The 22,579-nt window shown below is 38.4% G+C and overlaps 2 protein-coding genes across 5 annotated transcripts; one reads left to right on the top strand and one right to left on the bottom strand.

Annotated features, from left to right (window-relative positions):
* Positions 1 to 129: 129 nt before the first annotated feature.
* Positions 130 to 13,258, bottom strand: LOC117830736 (serine/threonine-protein phosphatase with EF-hands 2-like). Of its 4 annotated transcripts, XM_034708995.1 has the most exons (21): positions 13,098 to 13,258; positions 7,484 to 7,537; positions 7,272 to 7,331; positions 6,891 to 6,955; positions 6,760 to 6,777; positions 6,645 to 6,653; positions 6,410 to 6,537; positions 5,307 to 5,361; positions 5,027 to 5,202; positions 4,803 to 4,920; positions 4,631 to 4,677; positions 4,381 to 4,547; positions 4,239 to 4,275; positions 3,614 to 3,763; positions 3,152 to 3,502; positions 2,801 to 2,986; positions 1,674 to 1,816; positions 1,367 to 1,473; positions 1,062 to 1,225; positions 863 to 950; positions 130 to 775 (listed from the first exon to the last, which is right to left on the bottom strand). In XM_034708995.1, exons 4-21 carry the CDS (start codon positions 6,943 to 6,945, stop codon positions 591 to 593), a joined length of 2,184 nt encoding a protein of 727 aa, XP_034564886.1. In that variant the 5' UTR covers positions 6,946 to 6,955; positions 7,272 to 7,331; positions 7,484 to 7,537; positions 13,098 to 13,258; the 3' UTR covers positions 130 to 590. The 4 variants fall into 4 exon arrangements, with proteins under 4 accessions (XP_034564886.1, XP_034564887.1, XP_034564885.1 ...); XM_034708996.1 differs by lacking the exon at positions 6,645 to 6,653; XM_034708994.1 differs by lacking the exons at positions 6,645 to 6,653; positions 6,760 to 6,777 and having other exon boundaries at positions 6,858 to 6,955.
* Positions 13,259 to 14,628: 1,370 nt separating this feature from the next.
* Positions 14,629 to 18,497, top strand: gsdf (gonadal somatic cell derived factor). Its single transcript, XM_034709188.1, has 5 exons — positions 14,629 to 14,980; positions 15,375 to 15,532; positions 16,055 to 16,138; positions 16,290 to 16,420; positions 17,331 to 18,497. Exons 1-5 carry the CDS (start codon positions 14,859 to 14,861, stop codon positions 17,478 to 17,480), a joined length of 645 nt encoding a protein of 214 aa, XP_034565079.1. The 5' UTR covers positions 14,629 to 14,858; the 3' UTR covers positions 17,481 to 18,497.
* Positions 18,498 to 22,579: the final 4,082 nt, after the last annotated feature.

Below are 22,579 nucleotides of genomic sequence, written 5' to 3'. Positions count from 1 at the left end.
AAAATGCTAGCTGGGTAGACCCCATATTTCCCATTGGGATTAAATTCAGTTTGTTCTTTGAAGCTCAGGTTTAGTTTCAACACACTGCCCCTCAACTGCGGGAAAGTAATAAAAGACTCCAGTCGACAGTTATCCAGAAAAGTGAATCCAGTTTTTCTGTTTATTCTGGACTTTTACTTTAGTACCAACATCTCTTCAGCATATTACTTCAAAACACTTGACTGATCCTCAATAAATGCAGCAGAGCAGTTAACAGTCTTCATTTACTCCACTCATTCTTCTCTCTTTGTGAAACAACTCTCACATTAACAGTCTTTAAACTCAGCTGCAAGAAGTCTTGTTGAGGAATCCGGTGTTTTGTGTGTGTAGTTGCTAAAGTAATCTTGAGTTGTTGAGTTTAGAGCTCCTTTAGTCCTTACTTTTTTTATTCAAACACTATCTGTATTGTCACAAGTTAAGTGAATAAACCACCTTCTTGAAAAAGTTGAAGAAAAATACTACTAATAAAATAATAATAAATGATTACAAGGCTATTATTACAAGATACTGTTAAACATCAGGTGTTTCGCTGCAGGTCCTTGTCCTTGCTTTCAAGTATGTGCAGAGAGGTCCACCAACCGAAAAGCCTCCATAAACTCATTGATATCAATACTTCCATCTTTATTGAAGTCCATGCTCTTGGCCAGGTCTGCAATGGCCTTGTCACTGATCTCTACCTGAAGATGGGAGCTCAGGAGTTTCCAGGTCTGATGAAACTCCTCAAAAGATATTAAACCTGTAAAGAAACACAGAAGAGAAGGATGTAGCTTCTCAAATCTGTAGCATAAAAGACTGCATTGGGTCTGAGTGGCATGTAAGTCACCTGAGTGATCTGTGTCTATGATTCGGAAAATTGTCTCCAAGTTGGAATGGTTCTTGTACATTGTCTCCAGGATGCTATCATCTAAGATCTGTGATGCAAGAAACAAATATTTAAAAATGTGACACTGTATGTCTGAGAGAGAAAAAAATGGAAAGAAAAATACAAACTAAACACCCTTGTCATCAGTTATAATTCAGACCTCTAGTCTGGGCTCAGTGATGGAGAGCTCGCTTATCCACTGCTGGTAGTCCACCATGCCACACTGGGTGCTGCTGACAAGCTGAGGGCGAAGCACCCTCCAAGGCAGACCCAGATTTAGTACTCTCTCTGTGGCACTGGCCCAGTGACTCAGAGAGATTGTGCCTGAAACACATGGAGTTCTTCACAGTTTAGTTTTTGAACTACTACTTTGATGCTAATACACTGCTACTAGTTGGCGATAAATAAACTGTATTTAATCTTGTAAACCTTGTTGTCACGGTGTCAAAATCCACTGCTGTTTACCTTTGTGGTCTGGATCAAATTCCTGGAAGGCACTAATGAGAACTGACTTGTGTGCAAACAGCTGTTCCCTCAGAGCTCGCAGAGCTGATCTCTCTATCCAACCAACACTGACAAAGAACAGAACAAGAAGTAAAATCTTTGCTTCTTGTAATCCCTTGGAAATAAACTCTGAAAGTATGATCAGCTCTTATATTACCACTTCCTAACATTTAAACTGAAAGTCTTTGAACTGTGTTTACTACATTTGATTGATTGTTTTTATAGCATTGTCTTACAATATATTTTGTGCTGTTATGTGTTGAAGTACCTTTGCCTTAGGGTGAGCTCTGTTCTGGTCCTGCTGGCCTGGTACTGGAAGAAGTGGGGGATAAGATCAGCACCCATTCTGATGTAGGCTCCTCTATTGCTGCCCACTTCATAGTAGTTGGATGCTGAAAATATAGTCAGCACCTGGATTTAACAAAAGACAGTAAGTTTCACAAGACCCACTTACTGTATCTGAAAAACTACTTATATAAGGGGATTTGTCATAATGATGCATCTAGAAACTAGTCGTTCATTTCACAGTTTGTATCCAGTACTACTCTCTTTTCACACATTTGACACAAACGTTGAATCCCAAAAAGTTCACCAAAACGTCTGGCCCTGTTCCTTGTCTTCCTGTCCTTGATCACAAGTGTTGCCCCATGTGGCCTTTGCTCATCTGTTTTTCTTTTTGGCTATTGAAGAACTCTGCTTCAATCAATCAATCTATATTTGTATAGCACCAAATCACAACAAATGTTATCTCAAGATGCTTTTACAAACAGAGCAGGTTTAAACCATACTCTATGTTAAACTAACAAAGACCCAACATCAAGAAAGGATAAGATCCAGACCCCTCTTACTGACAGGACTGACAGGAGGAAAGGCAAGGCGAGGCAGCTGTATTTGTATAGCCCATTTCATACACGAGGGCAACTCTGTGCTGTACATTAAAACATTAAAAGCATTGGAAACACTCAGACAAGCATAAAATAACACAATTAAAATGACAAATATAATAAAACATAGAAAAGAAAAGGAAGAGGGAGGGATAGAGGCGAATGAGAGACAGCGCGATGATAGTGATGAGATGGATAGTAGTAGTAGTAATAGTAGCAGTAGCTGTTGCTGCTGAAGTCTGACACGTCCTTAGCAGCTGGAGTCTGGAATGTCCACAGCAGAACTTCTAATGCTTTGAACTCTTACCACAAAAAACTCTCATTACTTTCAACTGCCTTTAAGTCCTTCTTTCAAGCCCACATCTGTATATTTAGAACTGTTATGGGATTCATCCTCTTTAACAATATCATATCACAATTTCTTCCAGCAAAATGCTCTAAAAGAGAAGTTACAGGCTACTGTAATCTGTATTTCATCTACACTCCACCTCATGTGTATCTTTGTGCTTACCCTGCCATTGTGGCAGAACTCAAAGCCTTCCTGTTTGCACTCATGTGAGCGGATGAGGAGTTGGAGGTTGTGTCTTCTCAGCACTTCCTCAGTGACATCTGGTCCCCAGTAGCAACCTCTGCCTCGCACCTCATTGGGAATGCAGCCGCTCTGGGGCATTGGGTCACTCCACAACATGTCAACAACCTGTGTAGTCAAAGTAATCAAAGTGAACGATCTGTGCTGTTATCTCATTTAACTCGATTTCAAACAAGGAATGTATGAAATAGAAAACTATGTGAATTTAGGTACAAAAGTTATAATCTCAGAAAACAATAACAACTGTGATCCATTGTCCTTCCTGTCACTTACTTGCTTCCACCTGTGCTCATCTGTGTCGGTTGTTTCATCCAACTCTGGATCTGATTGTGAGTCAGATGTCTTCAGTTCTCCATAGGACTGGTCATACCCAGCCAATCTGCGTCTCCTTTTCAGCTCCTCTTTCACTGAACGGTTGATATGGTCGCTTCCAAGTGGAAAAATGAGCGATCGCCGTGGGAGGTCATGCCTTTGAGATGAAATTGAACTGTCGCAAGTCCAAGAACACACTCGACGCCGACCCTCTGCTGGTCCCCCAATCTCCTCATTGTCCATTGTCTGTCTTGTCTTTGTGCGATGGACTCCATTTTGGATCTGCTTAGGAGGCCTTAGAGCTGACACATACTGCATATTAAGGATACACAGATTAGATGCACATGATCATGATAATCTGACTTGCTTTGATGCTTGTACAATGCCCCAAAAAAATGTATCAATGCCATGGGCCTCTCTTACTTTATGTCTGTCCACTTTAGCTATCATGCCAAGGTCTGTTGTGTCAGAGATCCCACCGTGGACAATCAGCACTTTGTGATCAATTATTGTGGCCAGTGGCAATGCGCTAAAAATCTTCTGGAGAAGCTTCAGGATCTTCTTGCCATGCACCTGTAGACAAGTCAAACTTAGGGGGACTTCCATTCAGTAAGTCATATTAGCAGTTTTTGCTTAAAATTAAATTCAAAAGATATTTGAATTTATTGCCATAAAATTTAGTGCAGACATTCATGCTCCTCAGAGGATGTATCCTGACATTGGTAATGGTGTCGTTGTTCTTTTACCTCCACGTTAAAATATTAAGTGAATTGACTTCACAACCTTTGGATGGACAACCACTAAACACACATTCATGTTCCCCTCAGGATGAACCATAATAAAATTGGTGGTTCCCTGACAGTTTGTCTAGCGCCATCATTTGTTAAAAAAACATTTTTTCAATGCTTTGAAAAATTACCAACTAGCATCACCATTATTATTAGCAAATGTTAGCATGCCAAACTAAAACAATGCACATGGAGAGCGTTGTACTTCCTGGCTTAAATCAACATAATATTGTAGTATAAATAAAATAAATAAGACCTACCCTGTATTTTCCCAAAACTTCCTTAGTGAAACCATATCTAAGGAAACGTAAATTAAGAGCCTCATTAATACAAACATCTGCAGGACATACATTGAATAAGTGGAACACTATATATATGCTATATTGATCCAACTATGCTAACCTGAAGTTGACAATGTGGTCCTCATGGTTCCCTCTGTTTAGATGGACATCATTTGGATAGACCAGTAGGAACCCAAACAGGATCAGCAGTATCTCCAAGGAGCTTTTGCCACGATCAACAAAGTCTCCATTGAAGACATATGGTTTCTCAGAGGAAGGCAAACCATTCTGGATGGGTTGGGTAGATGTTTTTATCAACATAAACTAAAACTCCCTTTTTGACAAGATCATGATTTACATTTTGTAAATACCTTATAGAATATCAACAACAGATCTTCAAGGTGCCCGTGTAAATCTCCTAGACGAATAAGGCAATATTTGTATTGCAGTGAGTGTACAGCAAATATTTCAAGGCCTTTAAAAAAGAATGTGCCAGAGGCTATCAAACCAAAATGTGCCTGGTAAAGCCTTGCTTTTCCTTACCACATATGGTAATTTCTTTGTTGTGGCAGGCAGAGACCAGATTGATATTTGGGAGGATTCTTAGAAGTCTCCAAGTCTCTCCAAGAAGTTGCAGAACATATCGAGGATGGAGCTGCGACTGGGAAAGAAAAAAAGCAACAAAGAGGGTACTGAAGGAAAAAGGCAACCATTAGTTACTTGTGTCCTCTTGTCTGCTTTGAGTATCAGCTTTTATGGTGGTTTACTTCTTTGTGTTTGAAAGCCTCCACTAGATTTGACACGCCACAGAGGTTCATGGGGAAGGTCAGATGGGGGCCAGAGTAGCTCTCAGGAACCTGGATGCTGTTGTAGCAAAAATAAGTCTCCCAATCTGCGTCACAGCAGATTTCATCCTTGTGAAAAATGCGAGAAATCAGTTTCCCTACAATAGAAGGAAGAGTTGGGAAAGGGGAAGGAGGATCAGTTGGGTAAAGGGGGCAAGAGTTGTTTCTGAGCAGTAAAAAAGAGGTGGAGAGTCAGTCTTACTTTCACTGCTAGCTGGCTTGAAGTGTTCTATCAAGTAGCCATAAAAACTGTAAAGCTGCAGCAAGAAAAAGCCAAATATTAAAAACATGCAGCATCAAAGAAAATACAAAGCATTGTCACAATGATGCTGTCTAATATGAGTCTGGTTCTGCTCTAGGTTTCTGCCTGTTAGAAGGAAGTTTTTCCTTGCCGCTGTAACTAGCTAAATACTGCAAGGTGCAATGCTCATGGTGGGTTAAGATTAGATAAGACTGAGTCCTATCTGTAAGAAGGGACTGGATCTTATCCTGTCTTGATGTTGGGTCTTTGTTGATAATATAACATAGAGTACGGACTAGACCTGCTATTTCTGTAAAAGCATCTTGAGATAAAATTTATTGGGATTTGGCGCTATACAAATAAAGATTGATTGATTGACAATACCACTCTGAACATGTAGGCGTTAAACAGGTAAATGCTACTTTAATTTACAGTTTTTAAATGCTAACATTTGTTGAATAGCATTAAAGAGGAAATACAGCTGAGGCTGATCGAAATGCTACCAGCGGTTCTTTGGTCGTAAAACAAATATTTGTAAACACTTGGACCTTGACTCAATAATGGTTCACGATAAAAGGTTAAAGTGAGCATTGCAGTTCATCCTCTGGGGACCACAAATTCGATCAAGTCCAATCAATTTTGAAATGAGTAAAAAATCCCAGATAATATCTAAAATAACATAGACTTCATGGTGGCATTAGGGGAAAAGTCAAGAGGTCACCAAAAGTGTAAAGGTTTCCTGTTTTGTCACAGGAATCCATCCAGTAGATATCAAGGTTTTTCACTGGAAAACACAAGTGCTAGCCTCATGGAAAAAAAATAGGGGATCCACAGTGAGTAGGACTCAATCTCTGGGTCCTACAAATTCTGCAGAGAATGTTCTTGCAACATTTCCAATATTTTTTCAGGAATTTCAGTCCCGATCAAAGAGATAGACTAGCTGTCAGATTAACATAGTTACCCAGAATGCCAATGGTTAAAAAAAAAAAAACATTTTAGATCAATTTTTTTTTTTTACTTTGTGTAAACCTTTCCCCAGAAGTGTGCAAAACTATGTTGCTCACCTTCATCTGGTCTTGCTCTCCGGCATATTCAATAGACTGGAAGATATTCCAGGTGCACCTGCGCCTCATCTCCAGCCGCGCTGCATACTGACGGTACCAGCGCTGGATCAGCAGAGCCGCTCTGATTGCTGGAGATCAGAAGTGAAAGCGGAGGCATTCAGTCAAAACTATGCTGAGGTAATCTTCCTCCTCAGTACATTATATTGCTTTGGTGTATCTAGGTTGAAAAACCTACCAGTGACGGCTTGACAGAGTGCATGGAAATATTGAGTGGAGATAGTAAGAATGATCAGACTCTTTATTTGAACCTTTATTTCACGCAAAGTTTTGATGGAAAAAAAAGTTTTTACCTGGAACTGAGATGCTCCCTATACATGAAAAATAGCAATGACACTTTGTGATTAATTGCAATCAACACAGAAATTTCTTTAAGAATTGAAATATTTACTTATTATTGTAATTATGTAAATGAAGCCCACACCTCTGTCACATTTCTTCAGCCGTTTTGATTTGCTCATGCCACATCCCATGATCATTCGCTGATTTCTGTGTTGACAATAATGATACATTCACATGTGAGTTTGTGTGAGACGTCTGAACATGTGTTTTGCAACCAGGAAAAATTGCAATGTTAGAAACATTTTTTTCCTATTATTTATTGTTTTATCTATTTTGAGTTTTGAATGAGAGAAATTCTTGAAATAGTTATCTTAAAAGTGCAGATACTAGTTTAGATACATACAAAATACATAAAAAAATAGAGGTCATGCTACAAAACAAATTTCATTGAATCTATAATAAAACAGAGCGGTCCTCAACCCAAATAAAAACAATTCCATTGATTTGCCCAAAGCAACATTACCTGGATTCTTTATCTTCCCCTCATAGTGTCCTTTTCTTCCTCAGCAGCTTTTGATGCAGCCTTTAAAAAGAGTATCAATAAATTGCTGACCACGCTGCTACAAACTTGAAAGAGATTCTACTAAACAATTACATTTCACAGGCACGGTAAGGCATATCCAAGTGGCTTTAACGTGATAATGAGCAGCTACACACACCATCTCAAACACTCACTGTATGAAGGCCTGTGATTGCAGAGCATAGAGTCTTGACCAGGCCCTGTGATCACTTAAACAAAACAACAGGCAAGTAGATTAGGATTAAAACTAACTATGGCTGTCATCTATGCTGAATAAACAGATGAAGGCTCTGATAAAGGGCAGCTCTTGATCCAAAGGAAGGAGGTTATGTTTACCTTCAGCTTGTGACAGTGACTAATAAGACTAGTTAGCCACTGGCCAATCAGAGTTCAGGAAATAGAAACATGTCTTAATCAATATACAGTGATGTAACAGAACTTTTTTTAAATTGCATTACAGAGGAGTAAGGCAAGAATATGAAAACAATACTAGGAAAAGAGATCACATCACTCCCATATTAGCTGTTTCCATGTAGGATTTAAGCTCTTAATGTTAATACACCATCATTATTTTAAGAGCTCATAATACACTGTGACCCCTACTGAACATTACACTCCCAGATTGCAGGCCTACTTGTGGTACGTCTCTTAAGGCAACGGCACGTAGAGACTTCAATTTTAAGGCCCCTCTCCTTTGGAATCATCTACCAGTCAGGGTCTGGGAGGCAGACATCCTCTTTACTAGAATGAGTGGACCTTCTTGTGGTATGTCTCTTAAAGGTGACATATCATGCAAAATTGACTTTTTAATGGTTCTTTACCTGATATATGTGTCCCTGGCATGTCTACAAACCCCCCGAGAATGAAAAAAATCCATTCTGCCCCTGTTTTGATTTCTCCACCTTTCTGTAAATGTGTGTGAAACGAGCCGTTTCCGACTTCCGTGTTTTTGTTACGTAACAACAATATCCGGTCTGTCACGGAGTCAGAGCTCGGAGCTTGTTCAGCCCATAGACTGTATAAAATAATACTGAATCCCTCCCCCGTTTTTCATTACCTGCACAAATGTGTGCTAACAAGGAGCTTAGGAGGGAGGCATGCTAGTTGTAGGCTGTCTTAATAAACACAAAGGTCGGTTTTACTCCCCACGTCTGCAGATTTGAAGATATAGTGGATGATTTTTATTTGTCATGGATAAGTGCTAGCGCTAATTAGCATAGCCACATAGCTATATGTTCATAGCTGTAGCTGTAGCTGTAGCTTGTAGCTGTAGCTGTAGCTGTAGCTGTGTACCAAGACACACGTCGACATACTGACAAATAAAACAACAAGAAACACTAAATCTGTGACCAATCCTTCATAAAAGGTCCTGCTGCCTTTCTGGCAGAGGTCGGTTTTACTCCCCACGTCTGCAGATTTGAAGATCTAGTGGATGATTTTTATTTATCATGGATAAGTGCTAGCGCGAGTTAGCATAGCCACATAGCTACATGTTCGTAGCTGTGTACCAAGACACACGTCTACATACTGATAAATAAAACAAGAAACACTAAATCTGTGACCAATCGTTCAGAAAGGTCCTGCTACAGGCGCCTCTCCGTCAGGATCAGATTCAGAGGGTTGAAGTAACGCGATCTCTGAGCAGCCGTGTATATGCAACCAACATGTAAACATTAGATCAACGTGCTGGAGAGCCGAGGCACATCCACTTCCGGAGGGGGCGTGGTCAGAGGGAAAACAGAGTGTTCTGATGAGGAATGAAGAAGAGGACTTTTCAGGCATGCCAAAATCTGATTTCAAAGTGTTTTTTTGAGCATAAACTTTAAAGACACCCTCTTTACTATCATGAGTAGACATTACTTTTTGAAGGGTGGTTAGAGCTTATAGTTTGGGCTGGCTTTAGGCTTGGACCAGTCCCTTGTTGTGCTGCTATAAGCTTAGACTGCCCAACACACTGAGCTGCTGGAAGGCAAAACCTTGTGAGTGATCAACAATGAAAGACTACTGACCTAATGACAAGCTAGCAGCAGCTCATCTTGCAACCCTTCCTGACATTGGTAAAACAGATTTTGTGCTTACAAAGGTAAAGTTCTTTACAAGGCTATGAGACTGTATTACACTGTCACAGAAGGTGTTTTATTTCCCTGTCGTAATCATTTTAATTATTGTAGTGTGGCCATGAGTTTTGAAATATATCTTTATGGAAGCATCTCCCACAGGTGAAGCTGTTAATGTAGCTTCTCCATCTGGCCACATTAAATCTTGTTACATTTGTAATCAATCCACATTAGATTACACTCTGATGAAAGTATAAGTATTTCAAAGAACCCTGTGACACTATCCTTTATCTGTCGTCTTGTACTGAAATACTTCTCAGGAACACTTTCTGTGTTGTCTGCTTGTGAAAATATCTGCAACTTGCATCCTCCACAGTCCTTCATCTTCATATAAAGGCTCTTTGTGATCCTCTCCAGGAGCAGCTGTTAGTGGTGTGACTCCCAGAGCTACTACAGGGAAGTTGTGGGAGACACCTGATACTCAAGGACTCTGCTCATCCATGCATGGTTATAGGGCGTCAGAAGCTGCAGGATCCCAAAGTGACCTCGGGAATGTGTGTGTGAGCATGTGTAAGTGTTTTTGTGTGTTTAAGTGTTTAAATATAGCTAAAAATACTATACTTTTTTAGTAGTGTAAACACCAAAAAACAGTGAATTGCTTACTGTTGCACTAAGACCAATCCAAAGCATGTTTTCTATTCCCACTGATTAAAACATACACTCAAAAATGGGAAACTACTTCCTACAGCACAGAGAAATGTTGCTGGATCAAAATTCATACATATATGTCTGTGTTTTTGTATCTGTTATTTACAACAATATATTACTAATATTGTTTCATTAGTAATAACTTTATTGACACTTCACCTTTCAAAACCAGTAACAAAGTGGGATTATTTAAGTGTCAAAGGCTTTATTGAACCAGGCAGATGAACTCAAGTGTAGCTGAGTTTTGTTACATTTAAATAAGACATGCTAGTTCATGATGCAGGTACAAGCCTGCTAGAAGAATTTAAATGAAAAATGAAAAGCACTCAAATAAGAATAAGTATATAAAACCACTTAAAAACAGATTTATGATTTGTCATGTCTTGAAAGTGGTTCAGCACTGAGAAGTTGAGACCCGACTATTGCATAATACCACAGATAGAGATCTCCGCAGTGCTGTTTAGACCTGTAGACCATAAGGGCACGTCACATATTTGTGATGTGATGCCCAATTAGGTTACTGAGGGCACACGTTGCTTTAGGCTTAACAATGAAAAATAATGAACAACATTTAAACCACCTCTATTGCACCATGTCGTTTAATGTTCTGGAAAATTAGAGGAATAAGAAGAATATATCAAAATGAACAAATTACAATAAATACTGATACAGTGCAATAAACTCAAGCATTCAAATTGACAATAAAAAAGCATGCAAGAAATGACAAAATGAAATATGAACAGGAGGAGTGTTGAAAAAATAAATGTTCAATTACTGCATCACATTGGTCACAGAGGTTGCATTTCTTAAAGACTTGGGCAGAAGATCCTGTAGTTTGGGTCAATATTTAAAAGAAGCAGAGCTTCTAGATTGTCCAGAATTTGACTGAGTCTATAAAAATAGTTGTAAAGGATCAAACTTAAAAGCCTCACAGCAGAGTTCTGGGTCAATTATAATCCATCAATGTCTGTTTTAGAGGACCAGTGAAAGGGGAATATAAATGGTCAATCTATTTGGAAATTAATATATGAACTACCTTTTTGGCATCTCATGATCAACACAAAATTGTTTTCCAACATAAGTTATTCCCACATATTTTATTTTTTAAAAAGATTTCTCCTAAGTAAACCACTTTGCTGCAGCCAAACCAGTTGTTTACTGTAATAGATATGATCATAATCTAGCGCAAGTGAGGTAGAACTATATAGTTGTGTATCATCAGCATATATTTAATTTGATTGATTTGATTTATTTTTTTCATACATCAAAAAAAAACATACCAATCCAACAAATCAACTGCAGGTGGGGGCCTAACATAAAACAAATATTAACAAGTAATTAACACATCCCACAAAATGCAACAAATAAGACAAAAAACAACAGAATAATCCCTAAACACAATAATAGTCCAACATTAATTCAATGGCGTGGGCTTTATAGTACCATAAAGCACCTCCGGGTCCCAAAAGAAAATGTTACATCAGGAGCCCTTGAGCATAAAAGTCACTTCAGGCCAAACCACACAGTGGCCGGAGCAAACGGAGACCAGCATAAACCAGCATCAGGTAATTTACAAATACAAAAGTTCAATTCAGAAACACAAAACATGGAGATAGTCAAAATTAAGAGGTTTAGATGTTCGGTGATAATGTAATCCAAAAGAAGTGTATGTAAGAAGAAGAGGATCCCTCTTGAACACAACGGGGGCTAATCTGCCAAGTTTGGAGAGAGCTTGATATTTTTTTATCCTGTTTTTTTCTTATTTTTTACAGACAAAAAAAAATATCTTTATTGATTTCTATTCTGCACTATTTATTTAAAAAATCAGTTCACTGTCATTTAAAAAAAAAGTCATATAGGAACACTCCCCCATATGCATGGAGTCTAAGCTAAAATAAGTTTCACTTATTCATGCAGAGTTCAAGGAGGTCTGCATTTGTATTTATCACTTTTCTTTGATGTCAACAATACGGGACTACTTTTTTTGCAGTCTGACTCAAGGATGTACTAAATGCAATCTTTCTTTAGTAAACTGTCAATAAAAACAGAACCCTAATTTGCATTTTCACTTCACAATCAGCTTGTCATTTCCTAATAGATGGGAAAGAAAGCAATGCAAGGTCTTGTATCGACTTGTATGAAGAATTCCTGTGGCATTGTTGATGACATATGGTTTGATATCCCATGCAGCAGATAAACTGTGTATTTTGGGCCGCATGGGAAAGTCTGGTGGTGACCCAGTTGAGGCCTCCGTGTGGGTTCAGAGGAGAGGGAACATGAGGACTCAAAGTTACCATTCTTTGCATGCCTGTGGACCTTACTGGCTCACACAACTGTCAGTGTTGCCAAACTTTTTGCTCTGGGCTTTCAGATATTACCATCACCTGCATTACTAATCATAGCTTTGTGATACATTTCCCCTCCAGATCTCGTCCTTGAATGAAAACTGCAAGGGAATAATATTGGTATTATGTTTATCATGTGAGATTTCTGCCTTGAATGGAGACCTAAAATGAGATTTGTAATGATAACCACTCGTGTGCAGATGGAATGGACACCTTGTGTTTGTGGTCTACCATCCAAAACAAGTAAAAATAGGCACTGGCCATATTTCACAGGGGATTCTTACAATGACCTGGAGTACCTACATCCAAAGTCGCCCTTTTGGTTAATTCCTTAAACATTTGAAATATTTTACACATCTTTTATAGATGTGTGTGTCTATCGCAGCACCATATATCAGTTTTGAAAGTGACCATGGGGATCTTTAAATGGACAAAAGCAAATAGACCCCTATTTTTTCTATGTGTGATTTCTATGTATTGACTTTGCAATGGGACATTTTGGACATACCTAGAATATGTAGATCGAGTCCACACTTTTATGACTATACCTGTGGTCAGACAGAAAGACCTAGCCACTTCCTTTCAGTTTAATTCCAAAGCTTGGAGTGATTGATCTAATAAAACTTAAACAGGGCATCACACATCCACTAAACACCTACCTCATCCCACTCCCCTCAGGGCGCAGATACAGGGCACCGAGGTGTAGAAGGGCTCACCTTGGCAAAAGCCCGATCCCTGCTGTTAAAGTGACCCTGAACAACAGACCTCGCTGAATAATATCACTTTGTTTGTTTGAGTGTTGATGCCTTTGTTGATAGTTTGTTGAGTTGTTTTCATTTGATTTCTTTTCTTAACAATGTTGAGAAGCGCTTTTAAAAAAAACAGAAATATAAAAGTCAACAGAGAAAACAACACATTTAAAAGGATAAAAGAAAATACAGAATTTCAAAGAGATATAAAAACGAATGATTTATTAACAATTCCCAAAAACCTTAAAAAGGAGCACAACCCTATAAAACAAGGTTTAAAGAGAGGAGTTAAAAGTTGTTGCAGAGTCTGGGGGCTCAATAACTGCAGGTCACAAGCCTGGATTTTGGTACAACCTGCTGAGCTGAATCTACTGGTTTTAAGGCATGTGCAGGCACATTAGAAGTAAGAGACAAAAGCTTCAAGAGTTACCAATACAATCTTAAAGTCAGTTGAATAAAATATGGGCTGCCAGGGTGAGCTGGCTAGTGCAGAGGTGATGTGTTGATGTGTGGGTGCTTGACACAATTCAGCAGCTGTGATGAGCAGAGCAGCAACACTTTGAACCATCTGGAGTGGATGAAGGGAGAGGAAGCTCTGAGTTATTGTTTGGTAAAATGGAATGGTCAACAGCATAAGAGGCAGCGCTCAAACCTAGAAGTTTAACCTTCAAAAGGGCTGTCTGATTAGACTGAACAGCACAGAAAAAAACTCAGTTAGTTTCAACTTTATTTATTACACCTGTGCAGCTAAATGCATTTTATTGCAACTGTTTTGTCCTGCAGTCTACTGTTATGATGCATGCAATTTTCAGTTCTTTAAGGCAATAATAAGATGATACTCACTAATTACAGCCTAATGTAATCCCACAAAGCAACATAGCAGCTTAAATTTATTTATTGGACTCTGTCAAAATTGTTAGTTATATTTTATGTTTATCATTAACATTATAGTAAGTGCATGTGATATATCTAATATCTAATAATGTTAATATGGACATTTAAAAAAACAAACAGATCCAACATAATGCAGTCCAGCTCAAAACTACTGCAAACTACAAAGTATATAATGAAGGCAAAGTAAAATAAATTATTCTCCAATAGAGGCAATTAAAACGTAACATTATTAGTTAAATATGGAGGACAACATGACTTACAGCTTTCATTATAGTAAAACACCACCTATCACTGCAACCTTAACAGACATAAAATGTAATTTTTTTAAAGTTTGGTTGGCTTGTGTTCCCACGCTACTCCGGTTGCTCAAGTTGTCTTTTGTTTCACCAGCTTTATATTTTATCATGACTCAAAACTTAACGTCATAACCTGATAGCATATGCCTATACCTTCTCTTTTTTTCCTTCCTCCCACCTCTCATTCCTGGCTGTTTATCTGGAACTTATTGGGCTCTTTCTTTCCCCGCCGGATTACCCTCCCGTATTCTTTCACACAGGACAGTGGACAAGACAACAATGTTAAGTATCTCAAGGCCAAGCTGGGGTACAGAAAGATAAAAACCCAGGTTCCCAAGCCCTGACAAACAGTACCTAGTGCAGCATCACTGACTGGTGACTTGTATCTCCTCCTTCAACCAGAGCCACTGAACCAACCTCAGCTCAGCACTCTTAACTTGAAAGCAGTTGATCTGTAGATTGACCATCCATCACATGCACAATGTCCTGTGCCTTTATTGTCATGACAATGCTTCTCGGCCTTTCGGTAGTGAGTGCGTTTGTCTTGCAGCCATCGAGGGAAGAACCTGCAGCCTCTGCAAACGCTCCTGATTCGCATCACAGGTCAGTATCAAACATGTTTGCTCAAAAATGTAGGCGCCTAATATGCAAGCTTTTACTTTGAAGTTCTTAATGTATGGGACAATTTGAACTGTTTTCCTTGATTTTTGTGCATGGAATCAGACAGTTTTGTAGTTCACATGTGGGCTATGTTTTGAAATTCATGCTGAGGCCTTTCTACAATGGTGAAATGACAGAATTTTTTTCCAGGATGTGTGCAGTGTTTAATCTTCTTATGTGTAATTGATGCTCTACATCAACTAAATACCAATAAAGTGTCTCCACAGTTCATTAGAAGGGCATGTTGTAGAATATTTCATTGTTTTTGTTTGTTTCTGCTGAGTCATTTCAAATATTTTGAACTCTTTAGATAATATGTGTGCAATTTAATGTCCAGGTGTCAGGGTGAGTCATTGCAGTCCATCAGGAAGGGTCTCCTCCGGGCTCTCAACCTGCAGATTGAGCCACGGCTGCCCAATGGTGGATTGGACATGGTCACAGAGCAATGGCGGGCCAACTTCAGCAACATCGCTCACAGACCCAGGGATGCTGCTGGTATGTGGAACACTAAACTTTGATAAAACTACTGCAGTCCTTGACTTTTCCAATCTGTGGACAGAGGATGACAAAGACAAATAATAATAACAACAACAACAACAACAACAAAAACGAACATTCAGACTCAGAAATACAATACAGATAATAATTGTGAAATTAATGCTAATAGACTGATCTCAATACTAAAGCCAGTTAAAGTCATCAGGTCTCATATTAGTATTTACAGTAAAACAATGTTGATAATAGGGTTAGGAATGAAAGTGTCAATTATAGCATTTTGAGTCAAACTGTTCTGAAATTAACATTAGCGTTGCAGCAGTGATGATAATAGTGAGACTGATATTAAAAGTTGTAGCAATGGGGTGCTGTTGGTTTCAAGCAGTTTCAAGCATACTCTTAAAAGTAGAGAGGGTTTCTGCTTCTTAGACCCTGACTGGCAGATGATTCCAAAGAAGAGGGGCCTGATTAGTAAGAGGCTAAAAGTCTAACTTTCTGTATGTCTTTTCTATGTCTTTCTAGTTCCAGCCATCTCTGGCAGCCCTGATGGTGGAAACAGTACGAGCCTGAAGTGTTGTTCCATGGCCTCTGAGGTCTTCATGAAAGGTATGCCAGTGCACATATATCAACATATTTTTTATTATGAAGAACTATGATGTAAACAATCCATCCATCCATCTATTTTCATCCACGTATCTGTGAATAATTTAAAGACTGAAGATGGGAATGCACATAATATCATTTTTCTATTCTCCAGATCTGGGATGGGACAGCTGGGTGATTCTCCCTGTCAGCGTGACCACTGTTCAGTGTGCACTCTGCAGTCCCGAAGGGAACATTGTGCAGTGTCCATCATCCCAGTCTAATGTCCAGGACTCAGACTCACAGGTATTGAAATATGGTTACTTTAAATGAACTGCTTACATTTACATACATTCTCACATTTACAGGAATTCTCCCTTGCGCTCAGACATCCAGCTAAAAGAGAAATTCTGTATATGGAAAAATTATATGTTTGTGTTTTTGATTGGATTATGATGAACAAATCACAAATTTGAAATAATAATTTTACATTTGTAAACAGTACTGAGTATTACATTTCATAATTAAAGCTAGCATATAGATTTAGCAATGCATGAAGTGTAACCGTAGATTACTAAAGTGAAAGTTGTAGAACGTTAAGGTATTGCAATACTTGAATTTCTGTTTCTCGTTTTTTTCCACCACTGCACCCAGGTTCAGTGTCCTCAGCAATAAGCACAGTTTATCCTGGTGTGTTCTGGAAACAGCTGCCAATAGATAGGCCTGTTTTTTTTCCTTCCTCTGCCAACAAAAACCTTTACCAAACACAAGCCAAGGCACTCCCTGAAGCTATTCAACCAGAAATGAATGCAATGTAGCAGCAGATGTGTATTTTGGAAACAGCAGATGTTGTGGATGGAAAGAGTTTGTATTGCTAAAATCAAGACAACTTGCACAAAATGAAGGAAATATATTTTTGTATATTAAATAAATTGAAGACATGCCAGCTTGCACCTTAAACGTTTTTTTTGAAAGACTATGATCTCAATTACATTTTTGTTTACTTTTGGCAACTTTTTGGTACATAAAACCATGATTATAACAAGCAACAAGGTTTTTCTGCTGTCCATTACTTTATCAGTTTGTCCAAAAAAATGCTAAATGTCAAACTTTAAATCATATAATACTTCATGTTTCGTACTTCAGGATAAAAAACTAAAACTGAACATATTTTTCCTGAGTATGTCTGACTCTCCCTCTCTTTATCCCTCTGCAGGTCCAGGTGCCATGTTGCCAGCCGGCCTCCCAAGAAAAGGTGCTTTTTGTCTATGTTGATGCATCCGGCACTATCGTCCTCTCCTCTGTGCAGATGACCAGCAGCTGTGGCTGTGGACATGGCGACCTCCAACAGCCTGGCCAACAGTAAAGTTTGATTTATTTACCTGAGTATGTGGCACCTAGCTTACACGCTGCAGTACAAACTACATAATATCCAGGCCTGTTGTTTTTCACCAACTCCTGTGCCGATTTAGTCGAATATTTCTCTTTATTCTTGGTGTTATCTCAGATCCTAACAGAGTGAGTTTAACACTGAGCATGGGAACCAAAGCAAAGGGACTCTAAGTACTCAGTGCAGCATTCCTGTCTCTCTGTTCAGGCTTGAAAGAACGATGCAAGAGTCAGCTGAGGAATCATCATAAAACTGATTAGTTATTGTAGTGTTCAAACATTTCATATCATTAAACTTAATGTCATGTTTCTAACCTCAAATTGTAATCTGCATTGGTTTGCTGTTGTATTTTTAAAAATTACAATTACCAAAATTTAAACTTAGATAGAGCAATAAAAAAAATATTTCAGTGAAGGTCAAGTATTTGTCTCGCAACAAGAGATGGATGAGAAGTGAAGCTGACACTAGGGTGATTAATGCAGCCAGTTTATCTTTAAATAAATCTCATGGGTACAGCGTGCTATTTAAAGCTACCAAATGTTACAGTGTTCCCTTCAAAAATGTGAGAGTATCACGAGCTAGATCTTCTGACATGCAAGTCATCAAATCACTGCCTCCTCTTATGGGTAAAAAATCTTTTTCATCCCCTTCAAACACACACAGGTCAGATAATTGATTTAAATTCCATATTCTACTGAGAATTAAATCTGCCCTGCGCTCTCTTATGCACGTCCACTGGCCACGCTCTGATTATGTTTGTTAACCAGCAGAAAACCCCCAAAATTATACTTTAATATGAGACACCAAAAATGTTTCTATGTTATACATTGAGTATTCTTTGCCACACAAAACATGTGAATTAATCATGATTTCAAGACAATTCAAGACAAATCATTTTCACTCCTCTTCATACACTTTTGTTTATGACATTTTACTGCTTCACTGTGATTTTTGTGTTTGACCAGTAAGATATGTGAATAAAACACAACATTTGTAATGATATCTAGCAGAAATGGCCAGGTTGGTTAATTGTAGCTGACTGCAGAGATTCAGATTCATATTTTATGTGAAGTGTCTGGTCCCTGGTGTTTGTTTTCACTGTTAATCATGTATGAATCAAAAACTTTTTGTTTTATTTACATATCTTTAACAGCAGTTCTCAGATATGATTTTTTGTCAGTGTGTTTTAAACATATATTTACTATTTTTTTCTGTGTTATGTGTGTTTACTTATTTTACAAAGTTACCTCACTGTTCTCTCTTTAATTTTTTTTCCACAAGTGCACATCATCCTCTTAAATATAACCTATTTTTTACATTTGCATGAAATGCATGATTGTCACACTTATGACCCTGATATGATATCATGTTGTTTTTACTTTTACATAATTTCTAGCTCATAAAATGTTGAATAAAAATGCTTGACATCAAAAGGTTCTTTTGTTTTTTTTCTTTATTTGCTGACAAGGTTTATAGTTTACTGAAGTTCATGTACAAAAGGGGAAAAAAGTTGTTCAGTATGCCAGCCTTTCAGGATCTCATGCCTGCCAGACAGTTATGTGTTAAGTTAAGAGGGAGGAATATAGCAGATGAAGAAATGTTGGCTCTTGTCTGAGGGGAAGTGCAACATGTTGCGCACTTCTTAGAAGTCCACAGAGTTTTCAGTGGCTGCTCAAGCATCGTCACAGAGGCTTTTTTTTCATGTTTTCTTGGCTGCTGGAATAAAAACTCATGATCCTCAAATTGTGCAAACAAGATATTGATCCTGGACTACAATAAATCAACACATCTACAAGAGAACACAAGGAGGTCTGTGTGGAAACCTGAGCATTGCCGGCTCTTTGGTTGTTGTTTTTTTCTGGACAGGATGTCAGGGTATTTCAGCATGTGGATGTCTTTCATTGTACTGTCACCCCTTCTAACGGGTGCAGGGGCAATTGTGTGTTCAGAGAAGGAAACGTTGCTGAATCCAATCTCCCAGACGGTGACACAGCTATCAGACTGTTTAATGGAGTGCACTGGGATGATGTATTTCAGAAAACTGTTACTGCAGGACAATCATAACATCCGGCTCACAGATTCTACTGAAGGTAAGGAGACTCAGTGACATTTTTAACTTCAAAGTGCTGAAAAATGATGTATCCTGAGACAAAGCAATTCCTGAACTACATGTTGAGACAATAAATAAGTTGTTTTATGTGAATGCATCTTTGCCTGAGTGAAACGCTTTTAAATCTCAAGAAATTACCTGCTGTGTCCAGGCCTTCATAAAACACCCTCTTTTTCCTATAGGGGACCTCGGGGAGTACTGTTGGTCCACAGAGCTGAAGTGCACTGTAGGTGAGAGCTTCCAGCAGGCCTACGTGGTGCTGCCTGTGGATATGTCTACAGTTGGATATGAGAAGTTGGAAGTCAAAGCCACAGGCCCGACAGCTACGCCACTGCACGTACACAACAACCCCACCATTGTAGCAGAGAGCTGTGGCTTCCGCTACGACGTGACGCAGCACTTCAACAGAGCAATGGTGGGAACTTTATTTTGCGTACAGGTCGCAACCCTGGATGATGTGCTGGGGGACAGAGCTCTGAAATGTCCTCCCTTTTTGGTCACCTTCTGGCAGAGAAATCCAAGTCAGTATAGCCAAGGAGGTGTAAGATGAAATCTCATCGACGGAAGAGGCTCTGAACCATTTTACTAATGTAAAAGCACTTTTACCACACTGTAAAAAATGCTCATTTACAATAGTGCGATGAATGTAAAATGCTACTTGAGTAAAAGCACGTCCTCATGATTAGAAAAAGATTTATGGTACAAGTCCTCAATTGCTAAATTGCTCTGACTATTATACTACTAAATATTATACAATTCTGTTTTTATTTTTTGTAGAATATACAGTCATATAAGCTTTGTGTACATTTCCATGCAAACAATCTTTCTTTGTAAAGCAGCTATTCACTTTAAAAGTCAGATTATTTCTAGAAGAGTAAAGAGTACAGTTAGAAATAGAGTGGAGGAAAAGTAGTCTACTAAAAAAGCATCATAAAAGAGAATCACTAAGCTAAAGTACTTTTAGCTTACATTTTTGCTGGAGTCAGTATTTGTGCAATTGTGTTTATAGTTAACATTCCACCACAGCAGTACCTGTAAAGGAGCATTTTGGTTGATTTTACACAACTACAATATGTTGCACTCATACCTAAAACCTAATATTGATGTGTAATTTTATATTATTCACTTCTATGTTATTATTATTTTTATTGTGCTTATGTTTTTTTACCAATAGACCATATTAGAAGATGGACAGCATAACCACTCCCCAAACTGAAGCCAAACATTTCCAGAGCTCCCCCTGGTGACTGGCAGTGGGGAAGGTCATAAAGCCCACCACCTCCATGAAACCAGATGGAACAGGGTCAAACTAGAAAATGAAAATATATGTTGATTAAGTTTTTCACAAACATACTTTCTGTCAGGACAGTTTTGATCAATCTGATTTATGTGCAAGTGTTCTCATTTCTGAGAGGATTTGGGATGTGACATCATGACTTCTGCAGGTTTTTTTTTTTTTTTTAACAGATGAGCAAAATAGAGGAAGACAGGTGATAGAAAACTTAAGAAACCCTAACGCAACACTCATTGAACTTTCCATAACCGTTACTGTCTGCTTCAAATCAATACAAGAATTGTTCTGCTGTATCATTTGCTGATTTTACCCTTCTTATTGTTGAGTGTGCTTTTGGTTAGCAGAAAGGGCATGACGTCAGCCACACAGCACCACAAGTTCAATCATTTCTGTGCACGCCGTGGATAAAAAAGGGAAAAAAAAGATAACAGCCAAATAAGTCTGCACACATTTATTTATTTTGGCATTACTTTTTCACAATGAGATGTAAGCATGCTGTTAATATTTATACACAGTCTATTGATGTCATATTTTGAAAGACTGAAATTGTATGTAGCACACACAAAATACTCAGCAGACAGAGAAGGAGTGTGTGTGTGTTTGTGAGAGAGAGAGAGTACTATGTGTTTTTTTTTTTATGGTACATGTGTCATGTGTCTGTGTGGGAGCAGTCAGTCAGTTATCTTTTAATGTGAAGCTTCAGTCATTTACCACAAACAAATTTCACCTGTCCAGGGTCTGTTCTGTAAAGTGATAGAAACAGTTGAGTGCCACCTGCTGGTTATGATTCAAAGTAAAAGAATGCAGTTTTTCACATTATGCAGCCTGTGGGTGGAACACTTGTAATGCCAGTTTTATGTTTGTTCATTGAGATTCCTCACCTAATGTGATTTGTTAAGTATGAATATAGTTTAGACATGAACTGAGATATTTGTGTTTTCTGATATCAACAACAGATAATCCTGTGTGGGATTGATTGAATTGAAATCTTAAATGGATGTTTTTGACTGCACATAGTTGATATGACTTTATGATTGCTGCACGATCAATGAATCCAAACTAATGTGCTCTGAATCAACTTTTTAGAATTTACTACCGTTTAAACAAGTATATAAAAAGATGTTGAGTTTGGCCCCTCTATTCAGTTCATTTTTTAACTCTGTAAGAATTGGTCCCGTTACTAATGAATACATGCATATGAATGAGTGAGCTCAGAAGTGACATGGATTGGACACATTTTTGCACATGTTTTGATTAAAAAACACTCTAAAAGTAACAATACACGTTTCTGTCTATTCATTTTTTACGATTTAATAGGTAACTGTATTCTCTACAGCATATGATGAATATGAGGCCTTCACATTGTCTTTACTCCTAGGCTTTTATAGTTCATTCAGCTGTCCTCAAAGTCTAAATGCAGGAGGATGATGTTAGTGTGCTCAGTCTGGCAAACAGGCAGCGGCAGCAGCGTTAAATAACCACCCAGGATGAGTGTCCAATAACAGACCTGTCTGTATAGGAATGCATTGAAGCATACACATGCTGGTATTCATTGCTCCTAGAACAGAAACAAACACACACAGGCCGTGATTTTTTCTTAACCTGACAAAACGGTTTTATGATGCACTTAGCATGTCCATCCGACTTGTCTGCTTGAAATGTGTCAAATGA

Source organism: Notolabrus celidotus, chromosome 19 (assembly GCF_009762535.1).
Source record: "Notolabrus celidotus isolate fNotCel1 chromosome 19, fNotCel1.pri, whole genome shotgun sequence".
In the NCBI taxonomy this organism is placed as follows: domain Eukaryota; kingdom Metazoa; phylum Chordata; class Actinopteri; order Labriformes; family Labridae; genus Notolabrus; species Notolabrus celidotus.
The sequence above is the reverse complement of the archived record's forward strand: the minus strand, read 5'-3'. Positions and strand labels throughout refer to the sequence as shown.

Excerpts from the sequence above, each read along its gene's own strand:
- LOC117830736 (XM_034708994.1), bottom strand. The coding sequence starts at position 6,945 with ATGATCATGGGATGTGGCATGAGCAAATCAAAACGGCTGAAGAAATGT. Across the intron at positions 5,203-5,306 it reads CAAGCCAGCTAGCAGTGAAA|GGAAACTGATTTCTCGCATT; the intron begins GTAAGACTGACT and ends CTTCTATTGTAG. Across the intron at positions 3,764-4,238 it reads AAGTTTTGGGAAAATACAGG|GTGCATGGCAAGAAGATCCT; the intron begins GTAGGTCTTATT and ends ACTTGTCTACAG.
- gsdf (XM_034709188.1), top strand. The coding sequence starts at position 14,859 with ATGTCCTGTGCCTTTATTGTCATGACAATGCTTCTCGGCCTTTCGGTA. Across the intron at positions 14,981-15,374 it reads GCTCCTGATTCGCATCACAG|GTGTCAGGGTGAGTCATTGC; the intron begins GTCAGTATCAAA and ends TTTAATGTCCAG. Across the intron at positions 16,139-16,289 it reads CTCTGAGGTCTTCATGAAAG|ATCTGGGATGGGACAGCTGG; the intron begins GTATGCCAGTGC and ends TCTATTCTCCAG.